The sequence below is a fragment of the Thermobia domestica genome, chromosome 12 (genome assembly GCF_964235325.1).
Source record: "Thermobia domestica chromosome 12, izTheDome1.hap1.1, whole genome shotgun sequence".
Lineage (NCBI taxonomy): Eukaryota > Metazoa > Arthropoda > Insecta > Zygentoma > Lepismatidae > Thermobia > Thermobia domestica.
In genome coordinates, this window is record NC_137465.1 from 189215864 (window position 1) to 189242589 (window position 26726).

The 26726-nt window shown below is 37.7% G+C and overlaps 1 protein-coding gene across 2 annotated transcripts in view; it reads left to right on the forward strand.

The window, feature by feature from the left end:
- Mitofilin (inner membrane mitochondrial protein mitofilin) overlaps nucleotides 1-26726 on the forward strand; it is a 279846-nt gene that overhangs the window by 41957 nt on the left and 211163 nt on the right. For both annotated transcript variants that reach the window (XM_081734496.1, XM_081734497.1), the window contains 2 exons: nucleotides 2961-3174; nucleotides 6709-6846. In XM_081734496.1, coding sequence (XP_081590622.1) covers nucleotides 2961-3174; nucleotides 6709-6846 — 352 coding nt within the window. The remainder of the gene's footprint in view (nucleotides 1-2960; nucleotides 3175-6708; nucleotides 6847-26726) is intronic.

The window sequence follows — 26726 nt, forward strand, 5'->3', positions numbered from 1 at the left end:
GTCCTACAGATGGACTACTTATAGAACTGTAATCAGTTTGACTGTTCGGGATTTTCGAAGCTTCAGAATTTTATTCAGAACGATACATAATCTGTTGTCCATAAATGTTTAACAGATCAATGGTATTATTCTGAAGCGCGGGCTCTGGGCGGTTATCCGGTTCGCCTTATGTAGAGGCCACCACTGACTAAACTGACGTCTAATATTGATCATAGAATACATACGAATTGTTTCTAATATTAGGCTATTTGTTTAATCATGCGTTTCGGGTAGTAAGGACGAACTCATGAAAATGTACGTGCAATCTGAATCTTCGGAAACTACATTTCAGGTGTTTGAGTAGTAATACGAGGGGTAGTCGAAAAGTTGCCGAAATTTTATTGTAGATCTTTATTACCACAATATTTATTACACATTTACTTAATCGCCTTCAAAGTAGACATCTTCGGAATGCACACACTTCCTCGACTACTCCTGCCATTGCAGGAAACACGGACGAAAGTCCTTTTTTGGCATCTTCCAAAGTTCATCTGTCGTGTTGGTTTTGGTGTCTTCTATGATGGCGGAATGAGTCCTCGTGCTGTTTTCCTTAACCCTAGAACGGTCGGGCCGGGTCTGAGAGACCTATCTACTTATATTTTAAATAAATTTTTCAACGTAAAGTTAGCGGTTTGAGTTGTAACTTCGTATACCTTCTTGAAAAGCCTGATAAGAGATGTTAATGTGGCATACTGGTTTGATTTATTGTTAATTTGCTTTTAATAGAGCTTTGAACATCGCGTGGGCCTGCCAGACCCAGCCCGACCGTTCACGTAACTTTTTTTTTTTTTTTTTTTTTTGCTAGTGTCAAAAATCTTATAAGAAGTTTACTTTTTTTATTGTGATTACCTATTCGACATTTTTTGAGTGTGTATTTATACGAAGAACATTTCAGATGGTATTTTGAGCAACTTTTGAACAAAATCGAACAAAATCTGTGAGTGAAACTCATAGAATTTTATATGATGATGAAAGTGAACTGGATGATTCCGATGCAGATCCTGATTTTGATTTATTTAGTAACCATGATAGTAACAGTGAGTGTGATGAAGGTGATAGGAGTAAATTATTGTTATCTGCTGCAGCAGCTGAAAAAACTCCACCTACTCAGCCATTAGATAACAATCTTGCCAACATTGAAAACTAAGAAACTTACCCCCTGACATTCAGTACCTTTCAATATAGGTGGTGCCTTAGGTTATGTTGAATAAACTTATAAGTATCCTTTACAATATTACTTATCTATAACAACATTTAAGCAACTATTCTTTTTTATATATTTTTTTAAAGAAAAGCTCATATAATTTACTAACAAAAATATGAAAACAATTATAAATATTTTTAAAAAATAAGTGAAAACGCCAGTTTTGAGCTGAAATGCTTTTTTGTGTTTTAGAAATAGGGTAACTGTCCCAATAATTGACAGTATAAGAACAGTGTTTGACAAATTGCAAGTTTTTTCACCCTTTAAATGAGCCTGGCTTACTGATCTCTCGTAGAGGTACGAAGGCATCCTTCCTTCATCTATATAGACCATTATAAAAATAATAGACTAATAATTATTATTTTTTACAATATGTATACGAAAAGTTGATCATTGTACCAGTAATTGACACCAAGATTTGTGAGATTCACCAGTAATTGACACCTTGTGACCCAGTAATTGACATCTCCTAATATCTTATTCTAATGAACCATATAATTTTCTACCAACTTATCAAGCTGATTTATAAGTTTCCACCTTGATAAACATGTTTATTTCTTTCGCTAATATAGCTATTATAGTACTATTTTGCACTGTCCATCGATTTTCTGTTTTCTTTGGAGAACTACTACTTAGAGGCAAATATTAACAGTGGTGTGGGATTAACAACACTGCAACGGAAGAAAAGGTGGCAGCGTTTGCTTGTACCTAGTCCCGCAGTCTTGTTGCGTCGGAAAAAAGACGACAGTGTCAATTACTGGTACACTGTCAATTATTGGGACAGTTACCCTACTTGTAATTACGTAAAATATGTTTTTATTTTAAAAAAATATCGTTCACAAATTAATTAGGCAGTTTTATTTTCTTGGGCTCTCAGACTTAGCCCGACCGTTCATGAAACTTTTTTCCGCTCGACCGTTGTAGGGTTAAAGCATTGTCACTGTAAACTGACTTTAAGGCTATCAAAGTAGGTATCTGAAGCGAGTTTCCCCAATTTGCACAAAAACTAGATGTTTACGGATTGCTCGAACTGCGACAATGCATCAACTGATCACCACATACCCCTTTGTTTAGTTACACTACTCGTAAACTGACTGCTTGTCATATTCATAATTAGGAAACCTAAGGACTATACTGTATCAGATTCATTGTGCTAAAACTACAACAAAATTCTGGGAACTATTTGACCGCCTTTCGTACCAAACAGAGCAGCCAGTTCTCGCACCTGTGTGTGTAGTTTGTGAAAGCTGTTGCCCTTTCCCTTAGAAAATACAATTTCGAAATATCTGAATGATTAGTTTCATCGTTCAGAGTGCATTTTTGAGTTCGCCGTTACTATCTGGAAAGCATCTTATGGAACCTATACTTTTTTACTTCCTTGTGCTCTACGAAATTTCATGTCTATTAAACGTAATAAGTATCTTCAGTTTTCTGTTGAGTTTCTCTATTAATATTATTTGCTAATTTAATAGTGTTGTTTCATTGCTATACTCCACATACTTAGTTCTTTCACAATTTATTTTTGACAGGTTGTTGTTGTTGTTGTTGTTGTTAATAATAATAATAATAATAATAATAATAATAATAATAATAATAATAATAATAAAATTTTGATTGGCAATAATTTCGTAACTCATTGCAAATTTTACGTATTTGGTTATTTGTCGTAAGGAAACTATGATCTACATTTGTTTTATATTTCCATGCTTACTTTCAGGCAGAAGATAGATCAGGCAACGATAGCCCTGAGTAGTGCAGAAGCTAAAGCTGACGAAGCAACGCAGAACTTAATTAATGCAGCAAAAGAAAGTGTGACGAAGGCTCGATCGGTCCTTGAAGATGCTCAGTCTAGTCTAAATAGAGCAATAAGTGAGGGTAATATTACAGAGAAATACAAGGAGTTGGTGGCAGATGCGAGGAGGCATTTCGAGGTATGTTGTCGTTCATGATAAGTTTCATGTTTTATTTTAACAGTTTCAAGAATTATTTCTAAGGAGAACGATGCCCAATGTCTTTAGAAAAGGAACTTTAAAAAAAAAAAAAAAAAAAAAAATCTGAACTGATAGGATGTGTATTTAAAAATTAGAATGCTAACCTAGAACTTGATTAACCCTTTTGGACAGAGGTCATTTTTGGCATTTTCTTACATTTTCAGTTAGTGACGTATTGTTCAAAAACTATTTACCCGAGAATTTTTTAGAAAAGGAATGTGGTTACATTGAAGTGTTGCCAACGAGAGGGAAATTATTGAAGGAAATGTAGGGGTGAAAATTTACAAAAAATTCCCTAATTGAATTTCAAGATTTTTTTGTAGCTGGCACCATTGTTGTCACATGAGTCCAAGTTTCCTAAAAGATTCTTTGGTGTGTTGACAAGGTACAGTGAAAACCTGAAGTCGCTGGCTGCCATACAAAGAGAGAAAGCAAAAATTCTCTGTCATCATACACATGAAATTTTGACACTTTTTACGTCTCAAAAGCAAAAATCAACAGATATACTGGGGCTACAGCTCCCTAATCATCCTATTGAAACTTTTTATAATGCGTTCTGTAGGCCAAAGAGGAGGCTTTCAGGTAGTGATACATTTGTTCCAATGTAGCCAGCAAGAGGGGAGAAAGGGAAATTTTCCGAATTTTTCAACTAAAATCGGGAATTATTTTTTTGACTGGAAACACTGCCACCAGACAGACGCAAACTATCCAAAAATAAACCTTGGTATTCCACTAATATATCCTATAAGTATCATGGTGATATCTAACAAAGTAAGCATGAAATAAAAAAAAAAAACTCTCATTCTATCTCAGAAATTCACCATTTTCTTACCATTTACAGAACATGGTTTATTATAAACCTCAACTGTACTTCTCCTAATTGTCCTACTGAAACTTTTTATGGTTTGTTTTGTAGGTTAGAAACGAGGCTTTCAAACAATGATACGCTTGTTCGAATGAGCGAAGAAGAGAAAAATAACAGAGACAAAAAATGGACTTTTTCCAAAATTTCCCCCTAAAATTGGGAATTTTCTGTAGCTGGCAACACTGCTATTAGACAGACGCAAATTAGCTTAAAATAAACATTGATACACCACTAATATATCGTACAAATATTATGGCGATATTTAAGAAACAAAGCTTCTAATTACAATAAAATAAAATAATTATGATAAACAGAAAAGTAGAATAAAATCAAGGTTAGAACGTAAATACGAATTTTTTGTGCACCTCCTAATTACCCCATTGTAACGATATATACGCGCTTTTGTTCCGTAAGGACCAATGTTCGACTGGCGTAAGTTGACTTGCGCTCGGACGTACCATTAAGATGTACGGATTTATTTTTAAAATTTCGATTTTTTTTTGCCTAAATTTAAGGAAATTTTAATTTCCCTAGTTGGCAACACTGCGCGCGAGCCGGTCCAATTGATGTCAACAGTTAGGTATCCGTCCGAGGTATATACCTGTCAAATCTTAAGGAGATCTCTCTACAACGAAGGAAGCTATAGGGGAAAAAAGAAGATTCGAAATCTGAAAATTCTCGAATTTTCAACTTTGGGTTGAAATTTGAGAAGAAAATTCGACACTCAGGAGAAAAAGAAACTAATATGATAAACTGGTCCAACCATATTTGTACCCAAAAAATTATACCGATATCTTAATTAGTGTCCACACAGGAACACGTTTTAGTGACAGTTGTTGTAATCCTTGGTATGTGTCTGGTAAGCACTTTTTTTTTTTTTTTTTTTAAACGTTAATTCGTGGCTTCCCATTTGGAATAGAATATCTAAACAAATGAGACCCACTTCGCAAAGTAATTCTCCAAATTTTTGTAAGATCACGTTTGTATGCATCCAGTCCTTGAAACTACTTAATTAGCTAAAAAGATACATATTTAATACTGAAATACTAACCATGAATTCACTTAAGCATCCAAAGTTATTAATTTACTCGTATATGTTTCGCGGTAATCTTACCAGAATTTGGAAAGCTATGTTGCAAATTGGATCTCATTTCTATTTTCTCTTGCTAATAGTGTAATTGTACTATCTATGTATATGTACTCGTCTAGCGAGAGGTAAACGTTTTAATGAGCTATACAAGAATTTAACTAGCACCAATAGAAGGTTGGTAAACATTGAGGATTGTACGTCCGGAGAATGTTTTAGGAAAACGGAGCTTCTGATTAAAGATCGTTTATTGTTTTCTAATTTCTGTTGAATATTTGTGTTTGTGTATTTGTTGATTGACTCATATAGCAAGTAGGCAGATTTTCTCACTCACATTAGATTTCTGATAATCAACTTGTCCTGTTTTGTGATTGACCTGTTTTGTAATCAATCTTTGGTTCGTATCTAGATAGCACTGAGTTTGTTATTTGTTAGACGAGTTATACTTTTTACGAACTAATTAATACTCACTATCATGTGATCGTGCGGATTTAGTTCACTACTGTGTTACTTGAATAATGACTATTTTCTTTTTCAGTTTTCAGGAAATAGAGAACTTATAGCCAAAGTACAAGTTCTGGCAACTAGTGTCATGTAGTTAGTGTTGATCCGAGATAATTCTTACTAATCCACCGTCTTTGATTTTCCTTTTATCTAATATATGAAATTAAAAGTGACTATGTTTGTGACTTTATAACTGTTGAACCACCCGACCGATCTCGATCAAATTTTCAATATAGATGATGTTCAGTCTGGGTTGCTTTTTATCTTTTCATTTTGGCGGTGCAACTTTGAGGAGGGGACAGGGAGCTATATATATATAAATACATAAAAATGAAAGTGATTACCTTTGTGACTTAACTCTTGAACCATTCGTCTGATTTCAATCAAATCTTTAACATAGATGAGATTCGGGCGTGGGAGTGTTCTTATCATTTCACTTTGACGGTGCAACTGAGGGGAGGAATGAGGTATTTAAAAATGATCGAAAATAACCGATATTAGTGTCGAACCCGTGTTTTCGGGGTCGCTGAGACGAACAGTGAAACTCCAGATATCGTTTAAATCCAAATTCAGCCCTCTATGTCCAAAATAAAACGTATTCTTCCCGAGCGAAGAACGGGCAATCAGCTGGTGTTTTATAGAGTATTTTCGCTGATGTGAGCGAACCCAAGCAACCAGGAAATTACGTAACTACAGATGCCTTGTAATTCTTCTCCAGATAATGTACATTTCTGGAATATTATCGATGAGAAAATCGTGTCTGCTCACGCTCTTTGAAAGCTCTTGAAGCTTGTAGTCAGCAAGTACGCAGACATTTGCTCATGAAATACTGTACATAGTAGAACAGATTCTTAACAGTACAATCTTTCTTTTATCCTTCCTTCTTCAATAACAAACATAATGACAAATAAATAAATAAATAAAGATTTGACTGAAAATTAAGAATGAATAATAAAACTTAGTCCACTATAATAGGATTAATTATATGTAAAAAATTAATTTTGATTTTTTTTTATAGGAAGAAATTGCTGATTTGATTCCCGGTTTAAAACTTGGTGAAAAACTGCCGAATCTTTCCGAGAGTGAGTTGAATTTATACATTCTTCACGCGTATAAAACAGTATTATATTACCAGAAGGAACTATCAAAGCTGGAGGTAAGTACATGAATTTTCATATCTAGTTTGCTTACAAGCAGGGGTAAAAGTGGATCTGAAATGGTAGGGGGACGCATGACGTCAAGCCGTCCCCCGTGCCTATCTTTTCCCATTGTAATTTTTTAGAAAGCGGGGGGACGCCACAGATATTTTCTGGAAGTAGGGGACGACGTTCCCCTACGTTCCCCCTCACTTTTACCCCTGCTTACAAGCATTCTTCAGTGACGTACAAGTGAAAATTGTGACTGCTATTCAGAATAGTTTAATTGTGTCTGGAAATTTCCGTGTATCATTTTTGTTTTAAAGAATTTCCGTTTCCGTTGCGACATAGTTAAAACTCTGATGCTCGGTTGCACCAACCGAGGATTAAGATCGGATAAGATAATCCATTGGTTATTTTTATCTTTGGATAAGAACCTTACATCGTTGCACCAACTGTTTGTGAGAAAGGATTAACTTTTCCACGAGTAATTGGAAGCTGTATAAAACTATAACTTTTACGACACTACGTCATGCAATATCATACGTTTGATTGACCAGAACAGTGCAGTAACATCTGAAAATTGATTCGTGTAGCATTTGGTAACTTTTCGTACTATATATGGGAAGAAAACTGGCGAAGTTGACTCCTCGGGAAGGCAAAATATGTTTTATGTTGACACACACACACACACACATACACACACATACACATACACACACACACACACACACACACACACACACACGCACACACACATACACACACATACACATACACACACACACACACACACACACACACACATACACACACACACAGAGAGAGAGAGAGAGAGAGAGAGAGAGAACGATATCAAATACTGAAAAGGAAGCTATTTCTGATATTCCAAAAAATATATAGAAGCAAATAGTTTTTTTTTATTTTTCTTTTGATAAAAGAATGAGAGATCCGCCGGCGAGAGCTCATGTAGTTCGGATCTTACGTTAAGCTGTAGGGCCAGGTCTCATATAGCCTAGCTGCTGAAAGGGATGCTGAAGAAAGAAAAAAAGAATAGCTCTGTGAATAGTCCCTTTTTCGTAAATAATCTTTGGCTACAAACATTGCTAAGCTTCACACAAATACCGTCTTAAGTCCAACGTTCGGTTTTTGCACTCAAACATAGGGTAGGATACGGAAGAGTAGGAGATATTAGAGTAGAATACTGTAGGTTAAATTAGATTATATTGGGTCAATGCTTTGCCATTATTTTCAAATGTAGTGCGGGGGGGAGTAGGTTAGGTTACGTTAGCTCAATATTTATCATTATTTTCATATGTACTGTAGAAAATGAAAATAAATCTTCAAGTTTAACGTTCAGCGCTTATACCTTTAGTCTAAGGGAGACGATAATTGAAGCAAGTGAATGTTGATGGAAGAATTGGTGTAATGAGAATGCGGGAAAAAACAGGAGTACCCTGAAAAAACCCACGGAGGCGATGTTGTCCGAAACAAATTTACTTGGCCGGCAATCGAACCAGGGACCCCACGCACCAGGAGTAAGCGCTCCAAATGTAGGGTAGAGTAAGTTAGGTTGTGTCATGTTAGGTTACCTTACATTCAATATATAGCCATTATTTTGAAATGTAGGGTAGAGTAGGAAAGATTAGGTTAGGTTAGCTCATCGTACTGCCGCGTCTCACTAAGACACTTTATTTAACAATTTTGTCAGCAAGAAACCCCTTCCTCACGACCCTGTTCGGAGAATTTTTTTATAATCCAAATTTTTACATAGATTTACATTTACGTCGCCACGCCAATTCCGCTGAAAACAAATAGCAGAGATGTAAGTTTACATTTGCGTCGCCAATTGATTATGCTTAATTCCAGAAAGTAGCACTGGTGTACGTAAATATGACTTTCTTAATTAAGCAAAGTTTATTTTAGTAATTCCGTGTCGGGTTTGCTTAATGTTACCAATTGGAGATGCGGTGCAGGTTTATGTACGGATCCAAGCATACATTCCTTGCATATATACTTTTTCCAGCAAATCGAGTACAGATTCATTGTAGGGGAGCTTCAGTGTATGTACACGATAAGAACTATTGCGGAAAAGACAATAACCAACTTGTATTAGATGGTCACTACAAAGCAGGAATGCTGTCTAACCGAGTTATAAAGAAGCGCAGAGGAGTGGCCCGATCAGTAGCGAAGGTGTGCGTCAGCGAAGATGGCTATACATGTGAACGAGGAAAGGGCAAACACTATATATGGCAAGTTACCTTAGTTTTATAATGCATTTGTACGATACTAAACACGTTATAAGAAATATCCCGATGTTTTCATTGCTTATATATTTGTGTTCCAAATTAAGGGTTAAGTGCTGTATCGCCTGACCAGTTTTGATTTGATATCTGATGAAGAATGATTGAAGTGATAGGAATAGTTGAAGTTAAGAAAGTGTCTGTTGTTGTCGGTTGTTTTTGATGTAAGCGGCATTGCAATATGGAGGCAGAATTGACTGTTTGGCGGAGAGGCACACTTGTTATGATTTATTGGCGGGAAAGGTTCTGACACTCGGGTTTGAGTTCTATCAAATTATAACTTAACCTAATGTAACTTAATCAGCCTAACCTACTAGTTGGCTACTACGGCGGTGTATTTCTGCAAACAGTGAAGAAAGTATATTTTATGTTTGCTAGTGGATAGTTATTAGTATGAAAGCACGGCAAATGCTATTGAAACTCGTATCATTAAAACATACCTGTTTTCACTACCGTCGCCTACGCGCGTACAGCCGTCGCTGACGTGCCTACTCCCTTCAGACGCACCTCCGCGCTTCTGTGCGAGTGTACCAGCTTCGATCTGCCCTGACTCGGTTAGCTAACATTTGTGGGTTTTAGTGGCCACCTAGCATAGGTTGATTTATGTTTTCTGCACTGTAGTTTTTATCCATATATCTGGACGCCATATTTAAACGAATATAGTAATTTTATACGGATATTGTAATTTTATATTCCAAGTTGTAAAAGTTTACACGATAAAACCGGTTGTTAAAATATTTCAAGCTTGCAGAACCGTTTGTTATACCCAGACATAAATACAAACATGCATATATACGCATGACATAACCAAGAGTGAAAAAGGAAGTCAAATAAATTTGCGAAAAACCTCTGTACTTTTCCCGCTCGTTTGCATTGTTGTGAAAACAAGCAACTTTGAATTCTTTCAATTCAGTGGGCAGATAAAAATTTGAATGGGTGGCCGCAAAGTAATTCATCTGATGTGACTGTTCTAATTCATCATCTGATGTGTCTGTTCTAATTCATCTGTGTGAAACTAATTCATCTGTTTCGCAATGAAGCTAATAAGAAGATTCCAGATCTTAATTGTTATTTTTTTTTTTTTTTTTTGAGTGCTCCATGTTTGTATTGGTGACATTTTCAGACAACAAAAGACTGTTGTGGTAAAGCTTTGAAGCTACATGCGCTAAATCTCACTAACAAAAATACATAATTGTATATTCTGTCACATGTTTTCCCCTCCTTTAAGTCGGTTTTGTTTAAACGTGCTGATACAAAATATAAGAGAAACAGTTGTTAGTTCGAACGCAAGGTGGTAAAATTGGCGTTGCATTCTACATCGTAAGAACTCTTGTATCTACCCTATATATATAGAGAGAGAGAGAAAAAAGAGAAAAATTAGAATATCACGACTGGCTAAATGTACCGTTTCAGATGCGATCAGCTACACATTTACGTCGCGACTTCGGGGAGACTCACTCATGGAAGTTTTATAAGAAAATTCATTTCAGGGAGTGCCTAACTTGTATATATGAAATGAGGTAAATGACCATTTTCGGCTGCGAGAAAGTGATTAAGGTAGATGTTGACGTTAGGGAATCTTTATTTAGGGATGATTGTGTGAAAACTCACGTAAGTGGGCGAACGATTTTCATGAATAATAGAAAACTATTTGAATATTTAAGCCCTCTTCCAGACATTTATTCTGCATTTCGCGAAGTAAAAGCTTAACATAAGTATAGGTACTTACCTTAACGTGACAGCTCGTGTTTTTTCTTCTCTTATATACTGGTGGTCTGACAATAGTCGGCAATAGAGAATGAAGCGTATCTTGCCAACAGTTTCTCGAAATTGTTCTTCCATTCCGAAGTAATTGTTGGAGACACGGTGGCTCAGTGGTAGAGCGCTTACCTCTGGTTCTATCCTCGGCCAAGTAAATTTGTGGTGGACAACATCCTATCTGTGGGGTTTTCTCGGAGTACTCCCGTTTCCTCCCACCTTTTCATTTCATTAATTCTTCCATTATCATTTCCATATTTTAATCATTGTCTCCCTTAGCCTAAAGGACATAATCATGAGACGTTGAAGATTTCATTTCATTTCCGAAGTAATTGTCAAGAAACTTGCAGGAAGGTTGTAAGCACATTCATTGTCAACTGCGATGGTCTTGATTGAAAATATCGTTAAATTTTCCTAATGCTGGTTGTGAACTAACGTGACTCTTGGAAGATATGTTTAAATGCTGCCCAGTTAAGGATGCACCATCTTTTCCTTGTAGTCCATTGATTTACATGGGGAAGTAATGAGCATGGATTTCAGTGATTTGATTTTCCTGATTTTTTTTCTTTAAGTCTAGTTAAATGAAAATAACTCTCTTGGTTTATGAAAATAAATTTGCATTATACTGTATATTAACTAGATGAAATGCACGTTCTTCTCTCTGGTCGAATAAGTTTATAGAAAGTATTTGAACTCCCTCCCTTACTTAAAAAACGCATTTTACGAGGGATGATCGAAAAAAGGTTACAAAGCATAAAACTTCTATGTTATTCAAGGTAACTTAACGAAAATTTATTTGTAACTAGGTAGATTAATAACATGTCAGTCTTGATGCGGGTTTGAAGACGGGATTCTGATCATGTATATCCGAGAAGCGGACATTAAAAATGATTATTCCTCTGGAAAATTGGTTCAGAAGTAGAAGTGAGATCAATGGTGCGGTTACTGTGGTCCAAAAACACTATACCTGTTGATATTCATAGGCAGATTGTACAGGTGTATGGGGATGGCCAAATTTCAAAGCAACATTTTGGGAGGTGGTGTAAGCTTAGACACAGCGGTAGAACCAGTAACTTAAGTCACTGACGTTACTCTTAGAACGACTAGAGCACGCCTTCTACAGCCCTGACGTAATCCCAGTTCTTCTTACCCTTTCCCTGTTCTAAAGCAAACCTTTTTCCGTCCTATTCTGGCATGTGATTTTGTCAAAACCGCTGCCTCACGGTGGCTATGAGAACTTGACGCGGATTTCTATGCGAATGGTATAGAAAACTTCATCTGTCGTTGTGATAAAGCGGTTGAACAAAAACTGTGATTCCATCGGGGACTATTGTTGAGTGTTGATCTTGTCTCATATATCTATGTCTCACACATAAGCCATAATAAGCTTTGTAACCTTTTTATTTTTTGATCATCCTCGTAATGAAAGTGTAATGATGAAAATTCGTAAGACAATGTATTTTTGACATACATTTTTGAACCTTCGTACACACTTTGGATACACTCGTTAATCAAAAGGTCATGATAAAAATCCAGTTTGAGGTAAGGATTTCAAACGGGTCAACCTGTTTCTAGTGATGTGATCACAAACAATAGATAATATCGATTTGAACATGGCGAATAAAATTTAAAAATTCTCCCGACCCCCCATTCAAAACGGAAATCTTCAGAAACGCTGGGACACTGTTCGTTTATTTATAACTAGCAGAGGTGGACGTTGTTCGCACGGACTTTAAGTATAACCTACAACACAGTAGAGTAGTTCGGGTTGTTTAACTTGAAGGGCTTCTGAGATACGCTGTACCTTTTGGATGTGTGACCCCTACAGTTAAGAAAATGTTAGAACAATATTTCTCATGGCTGATGTTTGCACAAATTGCAGTACCCAGTTACTTCTGACAAAGACATCTGCAAGTTATTTAACTCCTTGGGTTCCAGGTGTCATTTTCCTATGTGCGTGCTGTAATACCAGGAATACCAGATATTCATTTACTATTAAAAAATATCTGGACCGTTTATAAAAGGCATAGTTCTTGTGCACGCGCGAGGAGAGCATTCACATTACTTATTTAAAGAGAAAAAAAAACTGTAAAAGGGAATTTTGATGTTCCGAAGGGTTTTTGATGCTGCTTCAGGTTGGCAACACTGACCGGATATCAAAAATAAACTTTTTTTCTTTTTTCCGATCTCGAAATACGATATCGAAGTTGCCAATTGTTTATCGTCAAAGTAAAACGTGAGTGTCGTAATTGAATGCTTCCTTAAGCCTGCCGTTTACTAAGACAATATTTTTATCTTTTCTGTCAGCAAGGTGCTATCAGCTAAGGAGAAATAGTAGAGCTAACTCGTGCCTTGGACCCACCGGATTAATATGAACCTTAATAAAGGATATGTGATATCCCCGTCGATGTTACTGGTATTTTGCAACGGAACATTTTATGACATCCCATGGATGTCACTGGAATGCAAAGGGTTAATCGCAAATCGCAAGTTAGTAGCCTACTGTGATTAAGTTTGTCTTATTATGCTAGTCTTTGAGTGTCTTATTATGCTTTAGTGCCCAGTTTAACTTTATTTCAACAGAGTACAGTATTTATATAAGGATTTCAGAAGTAAGAAACGATTGTTTTCTTACAAATAAAGTTTAGGATCAATCAGATGAAAGAAGTCGTCATCATATAGTGCATTTAGTAGTGTAGCTTTCAAGACTCGCACTGAAGAGAAAGTGAGTTGAGTTCGGAACAGCATGCGAAAATACGCTCATTTGATGCTTCAAGTAAGGAAACTGATCTTTCTAACTTGAAATATGCATCCCATTTTTTTTTTTTTTTTTTTTTTTTTTTTGCGAGGGGTAATAGTGAAATAATTAATAAATTGATAAAATGAGAGAAAAAAGGAGATAAAATGAGAAAGAAAATTCACCGTAAGGCATGTACCTCCAATAGAGCCCTCAAACTACGAGGGTCGTTCCGAAAGTAATGCCTTCTATTTTTTTTTTCTCATGGAAACTAATGAAGATACATAAATAACAACAGCACAGCTAAACAGAGCAATATGTCAGCTACAGACGGCCATTTTTCCACATAGTTCCCACCATTCGTTAAACACTTTTGCCAACGATGAACCAGAACCTGCATACCGCGCTTGTAAAAATCCATGAGGCTGATCACTTCCTTACAGCTTGAACAACAGCTTCCGAGTTTTGAAAAAGTTCGCCACATTCAGTACACAATTCTCTGGCCGTTATCCGGCAATCAGCACGGATGAGTTGATCAAGACGCTCTTCATTGCGAGGGATAATAGCTGTGCAGGGTTGACTGGGCTGTGGCTTGTCATGAACACCCTTTTGACCACCATCGCCTCACATTGCTCACGTCTATTGTATCGTCTCCATAAACCTTTACCAAGCTTCGATGGATTTTAATTGGCGCAATTCCTTCAGCAAAGAGGAATTCAATCATACATCGTTGTGTTATACGCACATCCATATCAGGCTCCATTTTGGAACACTCCTATCCTGGCGCCAACTACCGCAGAACAACGGGACCAGCTGCAAATAAAAGAGGAAGGTTCAAGCATTAGCACTACACCAACGACCACTGGCACGGACATACAAAGCCAACACACACCCAAAAAAAGAAGGCATTAATTTTGGAACGAACCTCGTACGAACAAGGTTCAATCTTGTAAATCTGTATCCGAAAGATAGAGGCTTTATCATTGAACTTCTGCAAATGTGTAAGACTCGTTTAAAAAGTTCAAAAGCACAATAATCTATGATAGTAACATGTGAGCTTTTCTCGCGAATATCCTCCAACTAAATAGCATGAATACCTGTTTCATCTGTTGTACCATGCACCAGTAGAAGGCCGACACTGGTTTGGCCGTGTGACTTGGAGTTTGTCCTAGTACTGTTCTACACGATGGTTGCCATCCCCATACAGTGCTGTGTTTACTTTCGACGCACAAAGTTAATCATCTTTTTTCATGAACATCTCTGCAAGTGATGTCCAGAACTTTTTCCACCATCACTTAGGTAGATCCATGCTTCGTTTATTGTCACAATAAATTTTCGACGTTCACCACCGCACAGGTTTTGATAGTTTTACTGACTGCATATGACAGTCCATCGCTTATACTAATAACATGGTATTTCATGCGTGTGTCATCAAGAATTACTTTGTGCATGATGAGAGTCAGTCCGAATCTTTTAGGAATGGCCACAAAGTTCCGGTTCCAGACCTGGATCCGAAAACCCTGTTTCAGACCTGGATCCGAAAACCCTGTTTCAGACCTGGATCCGAAAACCCTGTTTCAGACCTGGATCCGAAAGCCCCCAAAGACCCGTAAAGGAGGCACAAAGTTCAAAACACTGCAATAAGGACCACGCGCTTGTGCCTTCCCCATCCAGACCCGCTTATGCCCCCCAGAAAAAATTTTTGGTCCACCAGTTTGTGTTTAGCCAAATGAGTTTGCCAGTTACCCAGTTTGTTTAGCCAAATGAGACAAGCGGCCGCCGCCTGGGCGCCTACCTGTCGCTTCCACCATTTCATCTAGCACACTGTTCACAGCCTGCCAGCAGCTCAGATTTAGCGTGGGGATGGCCACAAAGTTCCGGTTCCGCGAGGAACCGGTTCTTACAGATCGTTTTCAGAACCGGTTCCAGACCTGGATCCGAAAACCCGGATTCGGACCTGGATTCGAAAAACTGGTTCCGGAACTGGATTTCTTCACAATGAAAGAAAGCCTTAATTTAGATCTTTGGTTGTTTAGATGAGCCATTTTGAACTTCGTAAACACAGAAGAACATAGTGTAACAAAACCAGATAAAGTTAAGAAACATGCACTCATGGCAATGTCGCTTGGCAGAATGTCATTTGAAACACGTACCAAGAGGCAGCTAGCTGCTGGTGTACGTACTGCTACTTGTTTGAATAGAACATTAATATTGTCGGAAATATTTGGTAGCACCTTGTATTTGTGTGTATTTGAGTATGGAAAATCTATCCTCAGATTTAACATTTAAATGGGGCATAATAAATCAATTCAGTATTTACTTTAAGTCTGGAACTACCAGGGTGCGAATTACCGGGGGGGATGAGGGGGATTTTCCCCCTCAATCACATTTTGTTCCCCCCCAAAGAAGTCAGCTGAAATATCCCCACCGGGGATGCTCGCTTTCCCCCTCAAATTATGCTTAGTATAACTCCAAATTTCACTGATTTTTGTTATTTCTTGTAAATTTAATCTTCTAGCTGTATTTCGAAATGATCGATGTAAACTGTTCAGTTTTGGTCATTTCTACTTACCACCTAATTACCCACTATTTTCAACGTTGTTTAGTAGAACTATATTATTATGACTACGGTTGTTACTTGCAACTGTACCTTCGTACCCTTCAGTTCGTCATCGTTTGTGAATTTGAATGTACTAATTGCGTATAACAAAGCCACATATAGATTTATAAATGTTCTTAGCGGTTGGCCAAGAAGAAGTAAACAAATAGCTTCTTCTACCATACTTGGCGAAGTTCGGATATGTCATATTCATCCTCTACATTAACGATTATCATCTTATTTTAATTTTTGTTTTAACATATTTCATTTTCCAGTGTACTCTTTGTTAGCACATGGTCTTCATTCCCTAGTAGGTTGTGTGTATGCAACTCAAAAGTTGCATTTAATTTGTGATAATTAGCATAGTAGTTACTGATTTTACAGTTAACGGAAATGAACTTTTGAAACTACTCAAAATCTGAGATATAGGTATGTTAACGTACACGCTGGGGGATACGCTCCTAGTGAGCAGACATGTTAATGAAGGTGATTTTTAGGTGAATAAGCGAATAATTCAAGATTTGTTTCAGCATTTGTTAATACGACTGGTTCTCCGTGTCATTGTCCGTGTCTGTATAAGCATTTCAACTGGAGCGGGTTTTTTTAAAAGTAAACCGTTCATTTTTCCATCTTTTCGCTGTACAGTTTGCTGTCCACGCAATTAATGTTGTCTGAAAAACTTCAGTGTAATGTTTTACTTTATTTGAATAACGTAGCCCATAGTGAATCAACTCATCTTCAACCTAACAGTAAAGTAATTTTTAAGTGTTGACTTTCCGTGCCCATCACGGAATCGATATTTGGAGAAAAAAAGTCGTGATGAGCACAGCTTTAGCTGGAAGTAGAAGCACAAGCCCGACATTTGAATCGAGAGATTTTAAATATTTGGCCTTCGATTTGACCTTGATGTGAGAAATCGGGACCAGCAATAATCCATTTCTTATTTGATAGGCTAATATCTAGATTTTATTTTAAAAAAATAAAAAAAAAAAATGTCCGGTTTAACTGATAATTTTAGTGGTTTTCACAAGACTGAAGTAGGTTTCTTTTCGCAACATGTATGTATTAATGCAAAGTGGAAGCTTTCAATATGAGTGGAAAAATTAACATATGCTTGTGATCATGGCTATCGCTCGAGCCGAATTATTAACTAAATAAACCTTAGAGAGCTACGGGGACAAGAATGAGTACAACATTAAAACACGTTCAGAAAGGTTTAGTGGAGTGTGTGTATGTCACACAATATATATGTGCATAGTTATTGTCGGTAGATTTATTAAATTAATAAATATCTTATTTATTACACATGCCACACACACACACACACACAAACACACATATATATATATATATGGGGGGTAAGGCATTTATTGTCTCATTTTGAAATTTGAACCTTCAGACTATGTCCTTTGGCCTAATTTTATCCCCCCCAACATAGGTTATCTAATTCGCACACTGGGAACTACTGAGACTGAAGACGACTGCAAAAACCTTTAAACTGTTTTTTGTTTATTATTAAATTTAAACTAATATGGTTTACTTGATTGATTGATAATTTAACGTTCATTTCTGGTACTAAGGCTGCGTAAAACAAAACCTATTCTCAAAGGTGTGATACAAACTACTGTTCGGATTTTATTTCTGAAGCAAGCACGCCTCCACCAGGGATCGAACTCATGAGCATACGCAGAGAAGGTATTCCCATTTTGGATTTATATTACATGTCGGTATGGTTCAGGTTAAATTTAAACCGGGATGTTCATATTTTCGTTCCTTGTTTGATCTCCTCGAAAAATAATGATAGGGATGAATACGAGTTAGCCGAAATCATCCAATTTTGATCAAACTTGTCATGGTGGGGACCTCGACCTGCAAAAGCTTGCGGAATATTGTGATGTGCAGAACTTTGGTTCGTAAATTATGCAAAATCAAAGTTTGTAAAAACAATTAATTTAGCATAATATAAACGTTAGGATTAGGATTAGGAATTAGATTTCTGGACTTTCGGCATATATGGTCATGTTAACTCGTCACACATATAAGGAATGACGTCCCTCGGCGATCTCACTACCCGAGAATTGGAGAGGAAGAAAATAATGGGGAAGGTAGGAACGGCCTGGGGCTATTATGTTAGGTGCCATCTTGGCATTTGCTTGGCGTGAATGACAAAAACTCAGAAAAAATCTTACTTAGGATAACTGGGCTAAAACGAAGTTCAGGCACCGAATCCACCGGGAATCGAACCCGTGACCGTTTGCACCAAAGGTAAAAGCGTTAGCGACTACGTTACGCGGGCATAATATAAACGTAATGAATACTGGGAAAGAAATTAAAGGCGCCATTAGCAATTGAAGGTCAGTCTTGAACAGAAGTAACGTAAATAAGGATTCGATGTCTCATCAGTCTGACCTTATTTGCTCATAAATCTCGATTTGACTCTCCCTCTGCAGAAATCTTTGAGCAAATTGGATTCTTTCATGAAATCAGGACAACAGAAGAAGGGCATAGTATTATCGATTATTCATTACCAGTGTGGTTACAAACTGGCTCGAAAATTCTTTGAAGATTCTAGTAATGGTCAGGCTTGTATAGAAATTAACTTTCTCTTGTGAATATCATTGTTCACAATTCTGTTGCAGGTAAATGGTTCACTTTAACACCAATGAAAATGATGTAGGGTCACTAAGTTTATGATTACATAACATAAAAATGAAAGGACGATTTTTTCATGAGTATGTGTAATTTAGTTGTTTGTCATTGATTTGTTTGGAGACTTCAGATGACAAACTTATTCTGCAATGTAAGAAACAAACATAGCTCATGGGAAATGATGAAACTGGGTGCATAGTATAATCTGATCCGTATCATACCATGAATATTAGATGTTATTAAGCCTAATGAAGTAAGAAGATTAATGAAAATAGTCATTTTCGTAGCATTTGATCAGCTGATGTAATGATTTTATTATGCATAATCTTTTATGCATTCGATAACGGAGCGGTCTCGTCATACGAGTTTGTACAGCAGATAATTTGCTCATTTTTTTGTTTCATTTATGAAACAGCTGTGATTTAATTACGAACTTCATTAACGAATCAGTAATGTGACATTTATCCAAACACAGGAATCAGAGATATTTTGCTGAATTTGATTTTCCTTCCAAATTACAAACTATCTACGCTATTTCAACTAGGAAAGTGAAATTAAGTAAATTCGAAGGTTAAACGTCATACTGTTATGCGTGTTGAATCCAAGATCATAGATAAAATGGTCCGAATATGCGACTTTATAATGGTATATGTTTAACCACAAAGCCCGTATGTTTCGATTGGTTTTGAACATACGAACTTCGGCTAAAGATGAGCATTCTATTACTGAGCTTTTTGGAATCTTAATCAAGTATCGGTTGTATGAAATGTCAAGGGCCACAGGCCAGCTCCGGTATGATAAACATTTCAGAAAATGGAGAGGAAAGTTGTTAAAAGTAGATAGCTTTCAGTCTAAAATGATGGAAATATTTTGATAGCAAATGATGACCCCTTGCCTACTCACTACCTGCATGAACTCCAGTACAAGAAATCTATCACCGTACAACTATCCATACTCTTCACAGAATCTTTACTATCTCCACTGTCGCTACGTTCAACACTGTATCAACGCTGCTCACCCAATCTTTTTTGAACGATTAGATCAGACTCCAGCTATACCATGTTACGTATATTCACCAGTCAATCATAATCTTCTATTCCATGAACGTGATCAGACCACTCCTATCTACAACCCAGATCGTCACATTTGCCATTACCATCCGCTTATCTATTGCGCATAATGTCATTCTTGCACTCTGTTGTTCTCAGTAACAGGCTCCCATTGTCTCAACCCGCCCTGAGGTCTTTCTGACAGTGTAATATTTCGCGACACAGTGTGACTTCGTCTCTTAAATGTCTTTGCCCATGATACGGGCGCCTTGAAATTGGATCGGTGGTATTTGGATCGATTTGTTTTTACACATGCAACGCCCACATCCGAAGAGTATGATCATGAATGATAGCATCACTGTTTCTCGCACTCTTAAATATATGTAGCACCTCGTTATTTATTTTCGTTGTAGATGATTTCCTTATATTTTACTTGAACGTACACAGAGGATTCAAATTACCTTCCAAAAATTTATACCTGTTAAACACAGACCAGTGCTTCCTCCGTTTCCCGGATATTGCTTCTATTTCGATTGAGTAGTTGTACGCTCTTTGTAGTTGCTCTTGGGTATAACGCACTGGACGCTTTCGTGGCGGGGAAGGTATATATGAGGAGCTGCTGCTTTGTTGCAAACAACTATCTTCTACAGCTTCAATGGATGATTCTATTTTCGAAACAACATCTTGATTTTCTAAATCATTATCGGTATTATCAACATCATCACCATATCTATTCGGTTCCAAGTTGTCATCGATCACTAATGTTTGTATCTCATTTACTACGAGGGCGGGGTGAAAAGTTCTCGGCCTGACAATGAAAGTGCGAATTTCAGTTTAAAAATTATTTTATTTTTCGACATAATCTCCTTTAACTTCAATACACTTAGTCCAGCGTTTCTCCAATATCAGTATTCCTTCCCGGAAGTGAGAGTCTGGAAGGTTGTGAAAATAGTCATCCACGACCCTTTCAACTTCTTCATTCGATGTTAAGCGCTTCCTAGAAAGAAATTTCTTCAAGTTTGGGAACAGTCCGATGGTGCCAAATCAGGAGAATATGGATGATGGTCGAGCAAATCGTACCCCAAACCCCGCCGTTTTTCTATCGCCAACGCACCATTGTACATCAGGTGCGTTGTCTGGTGAAAGATTTTTCTTCTTCCTCAAGCCAGGCCTCTTCTCGCGAATTTTGGCATCCAGCTGGTCAAGAAGTTTGAAGTAATATTCGCCTGTAATTGTTCTCCCTTTTGCAAGGTAATCAATTAACAAGATCCCTTTCGCATTCCAAAACACACTGGCCATGACCTTTCCGACCGATACGCTCGTCTTCGCTTTTTTTGGCGCTGCACCACCGGTTTCCACCCACTGCTTGGACTTGTTTCATTTCTGGCGTGTATTGGTGAACCCATGTCTCATACATTGCCACAAATCGCCGCACAAAATCTGTCGGATTCCTTTTGAATCGGTCCAAAGATTGCTGCGAAAATCGTTTTCGCATTTGCTTTTGGTCGACAGTCAGCAAATGCGGCACCCATCTTGCGCAGAGCTTTCGCATTCCTAGTTCTTTGTGCAAGATGTTTCGCTCCTGTTCCTCCGATATCTCCACACTCTCAGCTATCTCACTCAACATTCACTCGCCTGTCGTCCAACTTGATATCATGCACTTCTTCGATTGTTTCCGGCGTGGTTACGGCTTTCGGCCTTCCTTCACGTGGGTCATCTTCGAGAGATGTGCGACCACGTTTAAATTCAGCTGTCCACTTTTTAACGGTTGAGCGGAGGATAGAAGGATCAGAGTCTCCGTAAACTTTTCTCAACTTCGGATGAAATTTCGTAGTGGTTAATAAATCCAAAACGAAAAATTTAATTACCGCACGATATTCAACTGCAACAATGCCTGCACACAAACTACTTGAGAGAACAAGTTGACACTTGTTATACGAACAACTGAAAAGCGCCCCAGGCAAGAACAATAAAATTTTGCTGATTGGAGTGCCATCTCTGGGTCAGGCGGAGAACTTTTCATCCCGCCCTCGTATATTTCGTTTTCTCCTAACAACTTTTTAATTCTTTCAAACACACTGTATTCCTCCGACGATGGATCATCATTTGCAAGTTCCGGAACTCGTGAACTAACATTGTCACAATAATCGAAGGCTTTATATTTCAAACATAATGCGTCGTGATAGATATTCGAGAAAACCACCTCACACAAATTATTTTCCACTACAAATTCATTACTGTATTAGACTACAGTAGTCCACTTTTAATCCAGATTCACATGCTACGCTCGCTCCAAACTGCTATTGCTAACGAAGGTGGACAAAGAAAGTTGAGTGAAAAATATAGCTAGTAGTGAAAAACATAGTGATTTACGTACAGTACGTAATAATTGCATTCTGTATTATTGTCTATATTAGTAAGTATGTCATTTAACAACAGACACCTATATAAACTCCACACTGTTTTGTATCAAATGTGAAAAAAAAAAGCGGAAGCGGTTCTTCCAAACCGGAACAGTGCTCTTCGGCATTGTATGAAGCAAATTGAGAGTAATGTCATAAATAATAATGTAACAATATACAACTTGGATATCAAATTTCACTGTTAGTTTTCTTGGCTTGCAGATATGTTTAACTTACATGTGTTTTCATGATAATCCAGATTTTCAGCATACGAATATCAGTCTCCTAGATTTTCGTAAATAACTGTAAAGATGATCCTGAATCTTCCAAACAAGCACAGATAACGAATACTGATGTTCATACTTTTTGAGAACATGCTGTCCCTACTTGATATATCACATGACTACCTTTCCATTTCAAGATATATATATATATATATATATATCACAGATTTCAAAATGGCGGATTTCAAGATTGCGCGGAGGTTCGTGATCTACTCTGCCCATTCTTCTTTTGCCAATATGTGAAACTGTCACCGTGTGCTTTATCTTTCACTGTTTTTACGATTCAACAGTTTATTTGATGTATTTCTATAACATAGCATAACTCTTCTCACACCAAGTTTAACCCCTCTCCCTCCGTTTCTTATGGCGCTCAACTGCTATAACTTCACATACACACATTTTCTCAGCCTCTATCAGGCGCACTATGTCTCATTTCGCAACTCTACGAATCCATTTCGACAATTTACTTGTCAGCTAAGATCATTTGACCTCATATTATGTGAACAGCACTTCATTGGTACCATCACCTCATATTCCATCACATTCTTATGTATTAATGACAAATCAATAAATAAAAAATTCTGATATTCACTACTAATACCTTCTTACCACATTTAAATTAATGTCACGGGCCCAAGAGAAGGCGTTACCTTCTGTGGCCCGCCCATCTATAGATGGGAATGAAGCTGCGCTTTAAAAAACTTATCGAGTGTGTTTGAAATACTAATACGTGTTTACGTCGGTGATGACAGTGTCTTAGCGTGTGAAAGTGTTTCTGGTGGTCGAAATTGAGAATTACACGTTACACAAGCTTGCAGACATACATTTAATGTACGGTGCAGCAGGTGGTAGTGCCCAGAAAACTGAACGGATATACAGAGAGAAGTTTCCGAACAGACGTCACCCGAATTGGAAGACATTTCTTGCCATCGATAGGAAATTGCATGCGAATGATTCTTTGAAGGGAATACGAGCTAGTCAGGGTGCTAGGCGACGAACTGTTCACACTCTTGAGTTTTAAGAAAGGGCGTTAGATCTTATGGAACAATCTTCGTGAACAAGTACCCTTCATATTGCCCGTATTGTACGTGCTTCAAAGGGTAGTGTATGGTCCATCCTCAGGAACCAGCAGTTACACCCCTATCACACACAACGGGTTCAACACATGGGACTAGCTGATTTCGCACCTTGAGTGGAGGTTTGTCAGTGGTTTATCCAGCAATATGATGATGTAACCAACTTCCAACAACGTGATTTGTTCATGGATGAGGTTTCTTGTACCTATGCTAGTATTTTCAATAGCCACAATACCGATGTCTGGAGTGAAGACAATCCACATGCCATTCGCGTGTCTAGTCATCAGGAACGATTCCGTATCAACTTGTCGAGTGGAATTGTACACGATCAGCTCGTAGTTTCCTTCGTGATGTACTGCCGAAATATTGGAGACTGTACCTCTAAGTGTCCGCACTAGAATGTGTGTGCAACATGACGGCGCCTCTGCTCACTTCGATGTGGATGTTCACAATTATTTGGATACAACTTTCCCTAACCGTTGGATTGAAAGAAGAGGTTCCACCCGGATCCCAGCGCGCTCCTGGTTCTCAGCCCTCTCGTCTTTTTCATTTGGGAACGCATCAAGTCCTTGGTATATGAAGCGCCAGTAGAATCCAAGGAGGACTTGCTTGCAAGAGTCCTTAGCTGCCTGCTTGATTGTGCAAGGACGCCGGGGATATTTGAGCGAGTGAGGCAGAATTTCCTTAAGCGTTGTGCTACGTGCATCGAAATTGGACTAACTACAGCAGCAGTAGTTAGTTTGTACTAAACCTTACATACTTAGGTGTAGTGTGGTTAGATCGACTAGATAAACACATTTGTTATCTGTTTCCTATCTCAAACTACGTATATTGGACCCCTTTATCACCCGTATAAATCTGACCCAAGAGGTTATGGACACCCTGTATATATTCATGAATAAAACTTTAAATCAGAAACCGAAGATACAGTAAATTCGTAGCGCTCAGCTTGTTGGCGATTAGGTGAACAGAAGTTAAGAACAGAAGCCTCTAATTTTACGTCTATTATTCCTCTGCGCAATTTCAGAGGAATATAGGCCGGGTGTGGTATCAGTTCGATGCCATTAAGTGTTTGTGGTTTTGCGTTATTGTGTTGCAGCATGGCGCGCTTTCAGTTCAGCAATGCAGGACAGTTTTGGCGTAGTGCAGCATACATCAGCTCCAACTGTTCAGAACAAAGGTCGGTCTTGATAATACGACCGTTAGTAACGAACTCGAAATTCCACGACACTTGAGTATGGTTTTATGCTCGAAAGAGCCCTGTTTGACAGTCAGTTCTGGAGATTGGCTCCTGCTTATCCGCTCGAATTTCGGACAAATACACACTTTCAACGCTGTGGCAATACGTTTCAGCAAACTCAATGAGACGGATTTTGCAGCAGTTGCCCCCCGTATACCGATTCTCATCTGCGCCTGCGGCAACTTGCCATACAACGTGACACAATACCGCAGTTCCTGATTGTTTACCCAGGTTCGTGAAATTGACGCACTAAGTGGACTGGGACACGCCGAGTTAATCTAACAATTGATGCATGCTGGTGGACGGATTTCCCTCAGTTGTGTGTCGTATGACCTCAAAATCTGGGATGCCTGGTTCTTGGCTGTTCTTCGACATTTTTTTCAACCTGCACGAAATTTCTAGAACCAACGATTTGTTGTTGTGCTGAGGTTCACTGCATCTTCCTCTTTTGCATGACAAATGGTTTAAGTTGCTGCCACAGCGTTATGCCCGAGTTCGAATTCATTCAGTAACAGTTCACGTATCAGACTTTATTGAACACTCATCGACACTGCCACTGCTACAAAAAACTGACTAAAGATACTGATGAAGTCCGCTTGCCACACTGCCTCGTGGACCAGTTTGACATTATACTGACTCCAGCTGTTTGGATTGTGAAAATATTGCAAGACTAACGAGTAATTCATGTACTTCAGAAAGAAATTAAGTTTCGAGATGATTTTCAGTGTACTACTTTGAAGTATGGTTGCTTAACTAGCTGTTTGGAGGGATAAAAAGTACCGATAAAGTTACTTGACTTCAAGGAAAGTGGAAAAACATGTCCAATAATTAGAGATGCAAAAAAGCCGGCTTTTTTGAATCGATGGTTTTTTCACATAAAAAGCCGGCTTTTTTGGGAAAAAAACGAGAATTTTGGAAATTTTGGCTTTTTTCAACTTCATGATTTTTCTATCTAAATAGCTTTCTTATAGTATATTCTATAGTTAGATAAGAATTCCATGACCTGAATGTGATATTTCGCTCTGAAATTCACCATCAAGATGGACGGAGCACATGTTTTACGAATTAATTAGAGATGCAAGGGCTCGGAAAAAAACCGGCTTTTTTGGAAAAAAACTCGGTTTTTTCTGCTTTGCTTTTTTGCTTCGGAAATTTTGGGCTTTTTTCAAAATACTGCTTTAAATTGATAAAACAGACTTTGTATCGCTTCTCTATAACACAAAAAATCATTTAATTAGTGGTTGATGCTGATAATAATATAAAACATCGAAAATAAACTATGAATTTCGAAAAAATATTTCAAACAATTTTTCTTCAACATATTTACATTATGAATTCCACAGGATTAACCAATGTATATAATAAGAATTTTTTAACCTCCTATATACAAAAGTAAGCAGAATTGGCAAGAACCGTGGTTGTTTTTGAAAATGCCAAAAACCCGTTTTTTGGGGGATGTTTAAACCAGGCTTTTTTGGTTTAAACCAGGCTTTTTTGACTTAGATTTTTTGTTTTATGTATTTATATTACATATTCACAGAAATAGCCTAAGTTTGTTTCGCCTTGATGTTATTATGCAACAGCGGGGTTATGCCGGAAGAACTCCCATAAGCTTAAAGAAGTGCGGTCAGTAAATTTCTTAAGTTGAGAATCTCCCACCCTAGCCATTGGGAAAATCCCGTCATATACTTGAAATATAAGACAATAACGGGAAAATCCTGTTATTGCTTTGCATGTAAAATTTAAAGGTCAACGTACCATAATCAGTACGCTAAAACTGAGGTATTAAATTACAAATTTAGT